The 15,519-nt window shown below is 45.6% G+C and overlaps 1 protein-coding gene across 6 annotated transcripts in view; it reads left to right on the top strand.

Annotated features, from left to right (window-relative positions):
• The window catches only part of Hr3 (nuclear hormone receptor 3 ROR-beta), a 152,901-nt gene that overhangs the window by 116,459 nt on the left and 20,923 nt on the right, over positions 1-15,519 (top strand). For 4 of the 6 annotated variants that reach the window (XM_050177388.2, XM_050177385.2, XM_050177387.3 and 1 more), the window contains 5 exons: positions 1,186-1,271; positions 5,433-5,574; positions 6,540-6,774; positions 8,264-8,475; positions 9,908-9,940. In XM_050177388.2, coding sequence (XP_050033345.1) covers positions 1,186-1,271; positions 5,433-5,574; positions 6,540-6,774; positions 8,264-8,475; positions 9,908-9,940 — 708 coding nt within the window. The remainder of the gene's footprint in view (positions 1-1,185; positions 1,272-5,432; positions 5,575-6,539; positions 6,775-8,263; positions 8,476-9,907; positions 9,941-15,519) is intronic. The other 2 variants (XM_072288153.1, XM_050177386.2) reach the window with 1 other exon arrangement.

Genomic DNA, 15,519 nt, shown 5'->3' with positions numbered 1-15,519 from the left:
GAAAAAATCTCGTAGTCGACGTTCAAGTCTGTTGGAAGAAGCAAGAGGGCGTTGAGTGAATCGAGCAGCCGTCGCATCATGCAACGCTGTACTGCTCGGGGCATCCATCGAATACGACGAATCCGCGCGAGGAGAACGCGTTGAGTCGCCCTGTGCTTGCGGGAAGCTTACACGTGTGGGGACCATAAAAACACTTATGCACTACCAAGGCACGTTAAAGGAAAAAGAGATGTTTCTAACCTTTACGTAATCTCTCTTTCTTTCTCTTCTTTTTTCGCGATAATGGCGTCGACTGTAGCACTTTTTATGGGTGAATTTAATTTTGTATGCCACGATGGACGTAACCTGGTCGCGTCGCAGCATGTGAACATTATGTCCCTCTTGCATAACAGGCTTGTTTGTTTGCCTGCCTGCCTGAAGTATCTTTATCGGGGGCAATTGCATGTAATAAAGCGCGTTTCTGCTTGACACAGTTACGCTGCTATATATTTCCCGTGCGCCTAAAAAGTAGTCCCGCTCTTCGTTCTACCTATTGTGGGGGAATGACGTAACGCACAAAGAAAGGCCCATAGCACCAGCTGTTCTTGCGGCTCATCTTTACGGCAATGTTAGTGTTTAAAAAGTAGAGAAAGCTAAAGGGGACGAAAGTAAGAAAGAAAACGATGAATATCAAAAGCGCACGCCAAAAAAAAAAGAAAGAAAAAAGAAAGAGGGGGGGGGGGGTTCTTCCCTACACTGCTTCTTTAGCATTGTCATGCTCCGTTACAAGTGCCTCAACTAACTTGAGCATTCTAGCCAGGGGCGTTTCGAAAGCATCGGGACTGCACAACAACCTTTGAACGTTTTCAAGTGTTTCATTGCACGTGGGCGGACGATTCCTACTCTCACATCTTTGTTTTGTTTTGATTATTCTTTGTTACTCTTCTATGAGCACAGGATAGCAAACCGGACATTTCTTCTGGTCAGCATTCGGCCTGTTTCCCCTCCCTTTGTCTATGCAGCCGTGTTCACTTTCTCATACACGTATGCAAGCACTTCTGCATTCGTTGTTGTTCGGTCGATCCTGTCAGACTGTTGCTCGTGTGCATGGTAGACATTGCAGAACTTCTGCACAATTTGCGAGTGCCTCCCAAGGTATCTCTTGCCGTTGTTACTACATGTTTTTCCGCCTTTTCTTATGTGCAGCACAAATCGAGATTATCCCATGCAAAGTGTGCGGCGACAAGTCTTCTGGAGTCCACTACGGCGTGATCACGTGTGAAGGCTGCAAGGTATGTTTCGAAGCATCGATATTCCTCATTAAACAGTTTAGTATTAAGCGCATCATAAAAATAAATATTGCAAATTCACTGCTATAGTTTCATTAAATATTCGTTGAAATTTGCGGAATACGTTAGTAGTTAGGTTTTACCAAATCTTATGGAGGAAGGAAGGAACACGATTGAAGCCAAACGAGTCTGCTCAATACGTGATTGTCGCGTCAGAGCGCGCGTTAAATTTTAGTGCTGCCGCTCTGCAGGCAGGGCTAGGCAGGGCAGCCGAACGAGTGCGCATAAAATAAAAAGTACTGGGAACCAAACGTTCTCAGCCAACACCCCGTGTCTCAGAGGTCACGTGCTGGGCCGACAATGCGACGAAAAAAGCGAAGGGAAGCACTTCACGGACAGTTCGCTTGCAAAGGCTGGCTGCGTGATGTAATGCACCCTCGTAGTTTGTTTCCTTCCTCTACGCCAAATCGTTCGTTATCACAAACAGCTGAAGCACCAATGGTCACTTCGAAGATTGCATTGCCTCACGCACAGAAATGCTGCGGCGAAGTGGATTTGCGGTAACCGTTGGTGCGTCCGCGTTCAGCCGCCTTTGACTGCGGATGAAGTTCGTATTGGAACTACATCGTTTGTTGACTTAAACTTAACGATGGTGCCGTTAGTTTTGCCCCCTCCTTTTCTCCACAGAAAATTTGTTAGCTCTACTATAGTAATAAGAAAATATAAACGTAACATTTAGTTTGCTTGTTTGTTGTGAAGTGCAAGGCGTTGGGAATTGTAAAATTATATGTTACTGAGATTACATCATGATATTGTAGTTGTGCTGATATTCCTTTGCAACAGGGTTCAAATTAACCAGCTGAAGGTTCAAACACTGAAGGCGTTCTGTCGTAAGAACTGTTTTTCAATGACTGGCCGCCTTCACTACCACTATTAGCGATCGCCTTATCTTATGAACCGCTGTAGCGTACGAACTGCTTCGGGAATACGAGCCTGTATGTTTCCCGTCTTGCGGCTGAAGTATAACAAACATAATAAAATTATGGTTGTATTACTCTAATCAAAAAGAAAAAGAAAGGAATCAAATAGTCGTAGAACGGCATTAAGCTGATCAAGAACCCGTAGTGCTAGACTATCTGCCCTGCTGGCTATTGTTAGTTACGAAGGACCGAAACGCACCGGTAGCGTCTACGCTAGTCATGATGAATCGTTACTGTGAGGAGGACGTTGAGACTGCACTGGCGCCAACTTCAGTGTGGTTAATAGCGTGACATGATGGAATGTAGACAAATGAGGAAAAATGAAGGGCGAAAAAACTGAGCGCTGCACTCTAAGGCTTTAATAAAAGAAGGCTTTATTAGAAAAGCTGATCGCCCTTCTTTTTCGTCTTTTTTTGCGCTACCTTCCAAAATGTCTGTACACAAACTAGCCCACCAAAACATTGTGTTCATAGTGCTATTTATGGCATGAGAACATAAACGTAGCAAACATCACAGTTGGCTTGCAAGTGTTGAGACAATCGCTGTAATGACGCAGAAAATGTACAGGTGATGGAAAAATGCTACAGTATGTAAATAAAAAAAATTCGCGAGGTATAATGCAGCTAAGTTAATATCAAGAATTAGACGCAATATCTTACTGTTAGTTTGGCGAATATTTAAACTATCAGCGCCTTGTAGTTTAGAATGTTGAGGGAGTTCATTAGCAATATTTTTTAGAATGCAAACCACTTTTGGAGGACAGTTTTCTCTTGAACTATAATCATTCATGCTGTTAGTGACCCTGTAAATGATTTCATTACAAAAAACGGGCTCCAGTTCACGCTGTGAAGGTGGTTGGCCAACGAAGCTGGGGTATCACCCGATCCGTTACACCATTGTGACGTAGCCATGAACTGGGTCCTGCCGAGCCTGAGCACGACGCATTGGACACATTGACGTTGCTGTTCCCGTCGCTGTTCATCGTGTTCACGCTGGTCTTCAGGAGCTAACTATGCGTGCCCTTTCCATAGCGATATCAGAAAACAAATGAAATTAATTGCTAGGCGAGTTCTTCTTTTGCACGTGAAAGTGTAGTTACGTCATTCCCTACTTTGCATGCCACAGTTGCCGCTTCCCGGCAACTGCAGCTTATTCAACCGTAATCTTTACCGGGAAACGCTTGCGGGGGACTCTATGCGCGGAGGCGAGCTTTCTGGTTCGTTGTTTTGCTCTCCGCCGCACGGCCGGCGCCGCTGCTGCTGCGCATGCGCGGAAGCGAGCGCCATCTTGTGGCGCTGAAAAGAACCAAGCGGTGCACAGGGCGAGCGTCTCCCGCTGTGATTGGTTGAGTTTTAGGCTGCGGAGGCGAAGAAATCTCGGGATGCTAGGCACATAAAGCTTCGCTATAAATGTTTTGACCTTTAAGTAAAGGAGGCACTTGAGTATGCCACTTTGGATCTGAGTCGACTCAGTGAAGAGTAAGATGTTGAAACATTGACGCTTACAGGCCTACGCTACTCGGTGTAAAAAATAAAAAATAAAGAAACGATAAATTTGTCTAGTCTAAGCTTGTAGCGAGTAAAGATGGTATAATAAGTAGGATAAGCATCGTTGACTAAATAGCGTCGCGGATATACTACCTACAGCTGCAATGTATTATCCGAACCTGTGCGGCAACTTAGCTTTGTGTCGCAGCTGCATTTTTGAGAGCAATACTGTTGGAGTCCGATTAGGCTGCCGTTGTACGATTCAGCTTCATTCCTCGTTTCACTCAATGTTGCGCCCATGACGAAAGCAATTTTGAGACGCACTATGACTAATCAGGCGAAATTTGCTTTTATTAGTTCATTTCGTACGTTGAACAAAATGCCGCGAGTCGATCTAGTCACAGGTCGGCGGTCGACAGCGACCCTTCGAAGTTCGTTAGTCTCATGAACCAGATTTAGAGACGCCTACGTGAATGTAAGAAAAATAAAGCCACAGATTAAGTAGACAGATTCTAGTTTCACTTTTCATAGGTCTATGTTGATGGAAAATACGACAAGCACACCGTTTATGAATCACGGGCAGTATGGACTATTTTACGGAAGCGTTTAGGTGCTGCCATCTTGGGCTGTTAACACTCCTGTTTACTGTCTTTAACAACGAAGTGTGCGTTACTACACCCGATTCACAAGCATGAAAATAGTTGTATAAGCGCGTTCAGCGCTTCATGACCATGTTGCGTCAGTTTACGTCTGATAAAACAGACATTGTTTGTGTAACAGCCCAAGGTGGCGGCGACCATGAATCCTATATAAAATCGTACCAGGACGGTGGTTGTACCATGCGCCTGGCTCTTGTTCATATGGCGTCCTGCTTGCGATACTTTTGACGCTGTCGCACATTGATGCGAAAGCGTCAAATGGCTCATTGAGCGAAAAAGCCGGCGCGCAGCGTCTGTAGCGGCACCTAAATTCCCATTGGTTGCGACGCCACGTCACGAGCGCTCCTCGTGACGGAGTAGAGCGGGCGAACACCCGCTGGCGCAGTAGCGCATCGCCGCGACGCCGCTCACCTTCGATCTCGGAAGCCTGCGTTATCCTTGTCCGCGCCAGCTCTCAGAGCCTGCGTTCTGACTGCGCCTCGCGAAAGGCCACATCAAAACGCGCGTCTCAACGCGCTGGCTTGCCCGCGAGAAGTTCATAAATAGAAGGACTACTAAGTGGCGTTCAATTTGACATTAACGCTTTCGCATTCACAACTCACAAGAAGTGCTTAGGTGCCCTCGGATTTGTTTTTTGTGACTAGCAGCACTGAAGAAAAATAGAAGGCTGGCATTCCAGTAAAGTTTGAGGCAAAATAGAGATGACAAAATAGCAAAATAGGCAGTGGGTAATTGTAAAGCTTACCAAGAGAAAGTTAATAAGCAAAGTGAAAGTTACCATTCATCAAACTGCAACATGCAATCTCAGAGGGAACGGATGTGCTGCAGTTGAAGAAAAATAATTCCTTGTACGGCGATGAAAGTCAGCACAGCCCCCTTTTCGTGCAAGGTTGGTGCTAATCTTCGTCAAAAAAATTGTAAAAATTACTTGGCCTTGGGGTTTCCACTGATTTATTTCGTTCATGTAGATAATATCGGTCGTATTCGTGGTTGGTGTGTTTGTGCTCACGTATGCCACGCTTTGTTTTATCTCAACAGGGTTTCTTCAGGAGAAGCCAGTCAAGTGTCGTGAATTACCAGTGTCCCCGGCAAAAGAACTGCGTAGTTGATCGCGTCAACAGGAACAGATGCCAGTACTGCAGACTACAAAAGTGTCTCGCGCTAGGAATGTCTCGAGACGGTAGGTGGTGTTTGTTGTGGCCTGTCGTTGCAGTGAAATGCGAATTATTTTCCCTTGGTCTACAGTTTGCAATATAGAGTTTCGCTGGCCGACCCCCAGCGTGTATTCAAGTGGCACGAGACAGGTTTTGCCTATAGTGCTGTTGTGGAGTAAATGCACGCCTACACTAGTCGCGGTAATATAATTCCAGAGGAAAGAGCACGACATACGTTAATTGGGGGGGGGGGGGGGGGGAGGGATGGTTATAATATATGTATGTATGTATGTATGTATGTATGTATGTATATATATATATATATATATATATATATATATATCTGGTCTAGTTGCTAGTCCTCTCGTCAAATATATAGACTCATACATGTGACACCATAACGTGCATACTGCATTTGTGTCGCATCCAGAAAGCGAAGTTCCTTTTGCGTCAACGTCTGTAGCTTCCGTGATGTTGACGGAAAAGGAACGTCGCTTTTTGGATTCCACATAAATGCAGTGCGCACGTTACAGTGTCACGTGTATGAGTCTATATATTTGACGAGAGGACTAGCAACTAGACCAGCTGAAAGTATGCGCTAAGTGTGTCTCGTGCTTTACTTTATGGACGCCTGCTACGCTCGCTTACACGCTCGCACTTGGCTTGTATTACTGAGAGTTGTAGTTGATTTTGGTTGCATTTTCATTGCAATTAATTACAAGTACATTTGGAATTGTATTACGATTTGTAATATATTCGTAATAGTATTCACCAATATATATGTATGCCCACCTGCTATGATCCCCTTGCTACAGGCAATATGTTATAATAATAATAATAATAATAATAATAATAATAATAATAATAATAATAATAATAATAATAATAATAAATGTAGTAATCGTAGCTGCATGCGTGAACTGAGGCCCCTAATCGGTGCCGACGCGAATGGGAGCCAACGCGGGAGGAGTAACGTGCCCGCTCCCTGCAGCGGTCAAGTTCGGCCGCATGTCCAAGAAGCAGCGGGAGAAAGTGGAGGACGAGGTGCGCTTCCACCGGGCGCAGCTGGTGCGGCCCCAGGGCGGCGCAGTGGTGGCCTCGACGGCCGCCGCGACGTCGACGCAGCCCGCGCAGCAGGCCACCGAGACGTCGCCCGACAGCTCGGTGTTTGACCAGCAGCAGACGCCTTCCTCCTCCAACCAGGTCGTGCCCTTCCTCAACGGAGGGTGAGCGCGATTTTCTCCTAGAAGCGAACTCCCCTTTATTTCTCCCCTTGCGCTATGCTAAGTGTAATGAGAACTCGTGCGTGCATTTTACGATTTTGCAGCTCATCGCATGTACAACAGGGAAAGAAGCTCGCTCGCGAAAAGCGAATGCGCATATGAAGGAATGGAACGCTCTTCTCGTGTGATTTTGTCTGCATTACTCATCGTGACGCCTCTTGAAACATTTGGTGCTCTTATTAGATCTAGCAGCCCCACTGGGCGCGCGCGTAACGCTATACGTACTTTGAGACAGCATTTTGTTATGGAACATTTCAGAAACAGGAACAGGGTGCGAACGATAGTGATGATATGTCTGTACACATGACCAATATTGAAGTTACTAAAGGTACTTACACTAACATCCCCTTCTGGACAAAAGTGGTCATCGTGGCCGTGATTTAGCACCATGGCACGTGCCGAGAGTACGATTTTAAGCAAAAGACGTGTGCAATATCTGCTTCGCCACAGCGGCATTCTTTGGAAGATGCACATCGAGGAGAAACTAGCTATATCACGGGTAAAGTCTGTTTCCGCGTCTTATAGGCGCGGAAACAGCCGAGGAAATATTCACAGAAACCAGGCAACAGTCCACACGCGTTGATATCGTGGGACCTTGTTACCAAACTAGTATGAAGCACTTTGTTCTGTAGTTACATAACAGAGCTTGCGGTCTTCTTAGCTACAAATTTCCTTCAAACCGTAAGGCCAGTTGTCTATATTAGAATAATTTATGCGTTTTACGAACATTTGAATTGATAAGTCGAACTTTATCTCGATGTTTTTCTGAAATATTTTGCTCTTACAGGATCAGCAAAGGCAGTGTAAGTATCAACATTCCCTGCTTTACGGGAAAGAACGCATTGTTGCTTTGGCCTCACAGCTATTTTCAAGATCTTACAGCTAATACCGCTGTAAGACCGTACTGGAAGGTCGAAGAAGAGCTTATCTAAGTGTTTTGAGGCGTTCGTTGTCTTTTTTGCAAACATGTACAGCGCTTATTGACTTACTTGAGCAAATCTGTCTGATCAATTTCGACTTTTTTTCTGACTCCAAGCTACAGCTCCGGAAATACAAACAGTAACAAATAACGTCGGCAGGAAGCACCGAAGTGCGAGTTAATGAATTTACGTGTTTACCTGCTGATTTAGTTTATTAGAACACGCATGGGAACGAATAAAAAAAAAAAGAAAAGGTAGAACGGCGAGACTTGGTATTGCGCACCGATATTGCGTTTGTGGGATCTAGTGTGTATTTGCTACCAATGATCCATATGAACTTAGCTAGAAGGTAACGCTTCGCGTATATGCTTCAATTTTTCGAACCTGTATTCTATGCGTTTCAAATTTAAGTTAAATCGTATCAACTTGTCTACAGGCTTGCATCTCGCTGAGCTGGTTCGTGTACGCACTTTGCTTTGACGTCGAGTGACAGAAGATGGCGCTGCGCGCAGGTACCCTTACTCCGAGGAACTGGCGTCGTACACGCCCAACGGGTACGCGTACGCGGCCACGCCCACCATCGCGTTCGAGATGAGCACCGACTACGTGGACAGCACCACCTTCGAGCAGCGCCAGCAGCTGGACTCCACGGCGGACACCAATGGTCTGCTCTCCACCACCACGCCTGTCGCGGTGCCCGCCTCCTCGCTCGCCTCGCACCTCGGTCAGTCTCTCTCTCTCTGTCCCCCTCCACTTCCGGGTTCTTCCTGTTCCGGTGCCATGCCTCGCGCCCTGTAGTGTTTGGTGGTGGCGACGGGAGTGTGCTTGCGGTGATGGTGGTGGCTTGTCCTTCCTCGCTTGATGTCGTTATTGTCATTGTGGCTCGTCATGCAGGCATGTGTGCCTGACATCAGTGGGACCATGGTAGCAGTAAAACAATGGGACGTACACGAAGTTATCTGTAGTAGAGAAAGAAAGGAGAAACGTAGTGGCCTTTTTTTTTTTTTTTTTTGCTGCGTGGCCTCTTAGGAATTCTAGTGCCACTGCCTTCAATTGCAGCGTTCTTCGCGTGGTTTACCCGAGTCTGTCATGTGACAACCTCCTTGAGTGCACGGCTTTCCCGTCTGCGTTTAGCCTTTCGAACCGCTTCCCGTCAGGTTTTCGTCCGTTGTTGGCCGTGTCGCGAAGACTTGTTCAAGGCAGATAAATTTCCGAGTTTGTTGGTAAAAATAAAGTGCGGCATTTGCTGTGTTGTGTATATGGTCTTTAGCCATTGTTTAGGGTTGATAACGTCATCATTTCGGCTTAGTGGATGTTCTAAATTCAAGATGTTCAGGGTTCTGTTGAAGTGAAACTCCTTCGTGATTCACTGCTTAACGTTGTCATCAGAGTGTCATCTTGAATCGGGAGCTCTTCACTTGTGTAATGCACACTAACAGGGGCTGCGAGCATGCCTTCTGGAATGCGAGATGCACTGAAGATAACATTGTCTGTCGTTCGGCGGGCATGTCGCCCGAAGAGAACTGCACAATGGCGGAAACCGATCTAGTTATTCACCCCAAACTCTTGGTTAACGCTGTAGACCTGGCTAGCGTTCTTCGCTCTAATTGCTTATAGGTAGGTGTTTGCAGTGCAGATAGCTGATATGTTGCAGCATTTCTTTATTGTAAACTAAACTGTTCTTTTGTACGATGTAGAATTTTGGTTCATCAGTTGGAACGTAGCTAGACGGTTACATGACGTATTGCTAGCGACTCACGCATGCTAGCCAGGATTTCCTATATTATAGGCTAAAATAATGATAAAAGAACGATAAGAAACATCGATAATAAAATGCTGAACTAAAATAAGAAGCTATCGAGCAAGAAGAAGCCAATACAGGGAAACATGGTTTCTACCAGCACAGGTAGGCGACGTGCCCACTGACGCAGTCGGGCCACCACACTGCGCGAATCGGTTCTGCTGGTGGTTTGCAGCTGTCCGTTCTCTCTGCATGGCTCGCAAATGCAGCACTAACCGTCGTTCATTGACGTAACCCTGGTGGTGGTCATCCCTTGGTCATCCGGGAAAATAATGACCATTGTTTTATTCGTAGGTCAGTGTGAACAGCGGCTAATTTCCTTGTGTCTCTTTTGCTTTTACACGGGGATCCACAGAAGATTCAGATTTGAAATCGGCCTCCCAAGAAGGTTAGTTCATAAACATCTCGACTGCTTTCCTTACAACAATCTTTGTGCATTTCTTTGGTACGCTCTAGCTTTTTCTATCGCTTCTAAAGAGGACAAAAACATGGAGCTTTACTCCTGGGTACAGCACTGTAGCGCAGTGTAAGGACAATCCAAGTCTTCGAAAGAAAGGAGCAAGGTCCTGCTGTGAGCCTCAATGAAAAGGCATCCAGTAATGGCATTGTTGCGAGAACGTACGAGTCAGTATACACATTCCCCATTTCTTGAGGACATGACCACTTAGCGTTATATTGCGTAAATACGAGCGCAAGTAATGCTCGTAAGGGACGTCCGCTTAGTGGATGCAAGATTTTTACCGAGTTTTATGCCGCGCACAGTGATTCAAGGAACTGCAGATACTATAAAAACATTTGGCTAGCGATGATCGAGTCGCGCATTTAGTAAGCAAAATAAGTTCGTGACACCACTCTTTTCCTTAACGCGCTGATAGACGTCGTCGTTTTGTCCATGTTTTGACTATTTAGGCACAATAGCATTTGCAATACAGTCAATTTTCATGATGCCGTCCTTCACTGTTGTCTTTCTGTTCTCTTTCTCTCTCTCTTGTGCACACGCCACTGCTGCTGTGGCAGGACTGAGAGGTAATGTCCGTGCCGTCCATGTTCTCGTGACACCCCACCCCATGTGTCGCTAAATGTCGCCCACGTACGCTTTGTTTTCGAGATTGCACATCGCACTGCCCTGCCTTTCAGCAGCCAGCTTGCTTGCGTAGATGGAAAAAGCATGCAGGTTTAGGTGACACGATCGTCCGGCTACTCTCAGTCTACGCCGTGACGAAGGGTAGAGGGCCCGATACCCGCCGTGGTTGCTCAGTGGCTATGGTGTTGCGCTGCTATTCACGTGGTCGCGGGATCGAATCCCGGCCACGGCGGCCGCATTTCGATGGGGGCGAAATGCGAAAACGCCCGTGTACTTAGATTTAGGTGCACGTTAAAGAACCCCAGGTGGTCCAAATTTCCGGAGTCCCCCACTACGGCGTGCCTCATATTCAGATCGTGGTTTTGGCACGTAAAACCCCATAATTTAATTTAGAGGGCCCGACATGGTTATACGCACAAACGATTAACTGGGCGCTCAGCGCACATTTTAACTGGAAATTTCACTTTGAGATCGTTGTCTCTAAACCCCTCCCACCGACAGCCATCCTGACGTGGGTTCCATGACGTGAGGCGATGAAGGCCTGCCACTGGGTCGTCTGCTTTCAAGACCGCATCCGACGTTTCGGTCCGCACGCTGTGGCACCCAACGGCAAGGGCGTCGCTGTTGAATTTCCCCTTCGACCCCTTTACTCCCGCGATAAGAGGCAGCAGCAAACCGCCGCGACGTACATGTAAAAACAAAATAACGCGTGGCAGCGATGACATATTCTCAGCTCCTGTAATCGCTTCTAGTTTTGCAGTACACAAAAGCATGGCCTTCGAGATCGGTTTCTGTTTCCCCTAGTGAGTCGTTTCCGGGAGTGCCAGTTGATTTCGCCACCGTTCAGTGTTGCCAGAGAAGTGCGACAAAAAGGAATTCAAATTTTTCTGCTGCACCGTATGCGTTAAATTTTTCCAGCTTGCTGTGGGAGGCACACTGTGGAGGCACACTACTGTTCAACATGCAATGCATAATTCAAGCTCGACAACTTGGTGTCATGGCCTCTTGAAATGTAACCTTCTGGTGCCATGAGCGCAGGAAACGAAAGAACCGCAAATACCACCATTCCGTCCTTCCGACAAGAGCTGTGCGCGTGGCGGGCGATACAGGCAGTGCGAGAAGATTAAACCAAATCAAACTTTATTCCAACATTCAGGAGGCTGAGGGCCGTGGTCAAGAAGCCGCTACACGGGCTTGTCAAGGACCACGACCCAGTACAAACAGCAGGGACAGGCGAATACAGCAACATAAGGATTCATTTAAAGCAAAATAAATAAATAAATAAATAAATAAATAAATAAATAAATAAGAAATTGCGCATAGTTAACCAAACAATAATCTCAGAGATACTATAAGTGAAGATCCAAAAGAAACTTAATTACAATGCATTGTGTTAATGTTAAAAGCAGTCTATGAATACACTATATTTCAATAAATGCAACAACAGCAGTAAAAAATAGAACATGCAAAAAATGGACAGAATCACCCGGTATCAAAGAAAAAAAAAGAGGGTACAACAGGGATTAGTTCAGTGATAGCATAAGAAAAGCGATTATGTGGCATAAACCAAATAGTACATTTAAGTGTGAATTCAACAACAAGAACAAAAAAATGATGAAGGGCCGTTATTGATATTTTCAGATTGTTAGTTGATTCAAGTACAACGGCAAAAGAAATCGCAGCATTTCTTTCCCATAATTAGTGCGTGTGCGCAAAATTTCCCACGTTTCAACGAGACGAGCATTATAAGTAAGTGTCCTCTGCTTTAGTTTTGAAACGGTGCTTATAAGTGCATCCCTTCTAAAGCCTATGTGGTACCGCTTCGTAAGAATTTTGCGATAATAGTCTGGTAGAGTAATTAGATTCATTTCACTGAAAAGTGGGTTATTGTGACTGCCACAAGGATCATTTGCAATAGCACGAATGGCCTTTTTCTGTATTACATGTAATGTACGGATATTTGTCAGAGTCGTCGTGCCCCAAACGAGATGACAGGAGTTTATACGAGATAAAAAACAAAGATTTATAGATGAGGAGTTTGTTTTTGGTAATGAAAAACGCACCCTCGACAGGATGCCCGAGATCCTGGATGTACTGGAAAGCAGTGTCTCAACATGCGCAGTCCATGGCATGTGTCACGAAACCGTTCAAACGAGCTGTCGGAAACGGAAACTCTGCGGAAATGTTTTTGAAAACATTTCAGGGTATTACAGAAGCATCGCACATCACACGCGCTGCAGGCAAGAAAATTAACGTTTCCTTGCATCGCGTTTCCTTTGACGATAAATATGGTGTCGCGTTTACCTGTGCCTAGCGCCCAAAACTGAGCATTTATCCAGAGTGTGCATCCATCGTTTGTCCGAAACGCGAGGTTGCACATGTATTGAATACGACATCGGAAGTCTGAGGTTAACAAATGCATGCGCTGCACGTAACGGTTGTTATGAAACCAGCGGCTCTCGCTTCGAAGGACCCGCCGTGGTTGCTCAGTGGCTATGGTGTTGGGCTTCTGAGCACGACGTCGCGGGATCGAATACCGGCCACGGTGGCCGCATTTGGATGGGGGCGAAATGCGAAAACACCCGTGTACTTAGATTTAGGTGCACGTTAAAGAGCCCCTGGTGATCGAAATTTCCGGAGTCCTCCACTAAGGCGTGCCTCATAATCAGGAAGTGGTTTTGGCACGTAAAACCCCATAATCTAATTTAATTTTTTTCGCTTCGAAGGCTGCCGCCGTGTACCACGTCCAAAGCTAAGCCAGGGTTGTACGCTGCATTTGGGAAATACCGTTGCCTCGCGTAGTGCTGCAACTACCTTAGGACAAGCGCATGCCTAGGGCTGGTGCCATTATTGTTTAGTTATTATAGACTTATTATGTAGTTACTATATAGTTATCATCATATTTCATGTATCTCCTTCTTTTTCGTTTTATTTTGTGGGCGCAGATTAATGACATTAGGATGCTCAAGTGGTGCAATCACTCATCATCGGTGAATATAAAGTCTATAGAAATAAATATTTAGCCAGCTGTGAAACAGCTAAGTTCAAAGCATCTAGTACGAACATATCGTTTCCTTGTGAGCAGTGATTTCTCTCCTGATACTTCATACACATCTGAACCTTTGCAGTCGAATGAATGAAGGCTACTTGCAATATAGCTGGAGATGTTACACGACCTTTTGATGTATGTGGAAGAAACTGGTAATTCGTTGTCAGATTTGAAAAAAAAAAACAATAATGGCATCAAACTTGCTCCCTTATGCAGTGATGCATAGATTCTACGTAGTGCTACGGAATCACTTCAGTTTTCCGTAAATTGCTTCCAGATAGTTTGGTACCCCCATGTAAAAGGACGAGTAAGTTCGGACTTGTTCGGCAGGCATTTTTGGATACTTTCCTGTACCAATGCTAGGTGCGACTCCGTATTTATTTCTTTACAGCGACGTTCCCGCTGTTTTTTTTTTTTTTTCTACAAGCAGCATTTCAGGACAGTTATGGACTGAGTATTTTCGTGATGTCTCCAAATATGGTACGCGTTATCCACGTGTTATGCGAATCACCAAAGATTCCTTCTACTGGCCACCAGATGATTTTCCATAGGCATAAGGCAAATTCAACGATAAAGGTTAACCGATTATACAATTTAGGACACGCGTACCAGCTCCTAGAGCTTAAGCCCACCATCACTGTAAGTCTACTTTTGTATATTCCATTGTCGCTCTTTTCCCTGACATTTTGACCACAGTCATTCCCGCGTGATACTACGTCGTTCTGTATCAAAAACGAAACGGTAAGTAGCCAGCGAGATATGTGGTGATACGGACGTACTTGAGCCACACAAACCAGCGATACGGGAGAAGCTTGGTGAACATATCTGCTCTCATCTGCTGCCGTACAAACCAACTGCACGACGTGACGTCTCAGAGATACGTCGTGGCCGCTGCCACATTCTACGCAGGATAAAAATAGAAAAATGAAAAAGGGGCGTACTTCCACTGGTATGAATTTTCTTGCAAGACAAGAAGAATTGATTGTGCCCCACTTTAATGTTACGTGGCAAGGTTTAGTTTCCAAAGCGGTGAACAATGAATAAAATGAGACGCGTTACGATGTAGTCGATTGTCTTGATTTTTGTCCGCATTGTGTTGTTTTTTTCATTTATAAACACGCTCTTGTTCTATTTACGCCTTGTTATCGTCCACGGACATCCTACAGCGTAGCTCACCTAAATAGCCACATCATGTTCGCTGGACATGCGCTGTTTTATATGCTCTAAATGTCATCTAATATCACGTTAAAATTATGGGGTTTTACGTGCCACAGCCAGGAACTCATTATGAGGCACGCCGTGGTGGGGGACTTCGGAAATTTGGACCACCTGGGGTTCCTTAACGTGCAGCTAAATCTAAGTACTTGGGGATTTTCGCATTTCGCCTCCATCGAAATGAGGCCGCCGTGGCTGGGATTCGATCCCGCGACCTCGTGCTTAGCAGCCCAAGACCATAGCCACTAAGCAACCAAGGCGGATATAATTTTGCATTAATAAAATATTATCGTTCGTAATGCAACCCTTGAGATCCGTTCTTTAATATACATGCGATATGTAGCGGTGGTATGTTGTGGTTATATTAATAATTGCGTGATATGTTTTCAGAACTATCGACACGTCAAACGTGTCGTGGCGCTTGCGAACGTTTGGCGCACACACACACACACACACACACACACACACACACACACACACACACACACACACGCACACGCACACGCACACGCACACGCACACACGCGCGCGCGCGCACACGCACAGGGCTACCCACGATTGTTCCATCGCTGCGTCCAAATTTTGTGTCGACGCCATTTTCGTCGTTCGTTGTTGACTT

This window comes from Dermacentor andersoni, chromosome 5 (genome assembly GCF_023375885.2).
Source record: "Dermacentor andersoni chromosome 5, qqDerAnde1_hic_scaffold, whole genome shotgun sequence".
NCBI lineage: Eukaryota > Metazoa > Arthropoda > Arachnida > Ixodida > Ixodidae > Dermacentor > Dermacentor andersoni.
Note: the sequence above shows the minus strand (reverse complement) of the source record. Positions and strands in the feature narration are given on the sequence as shown.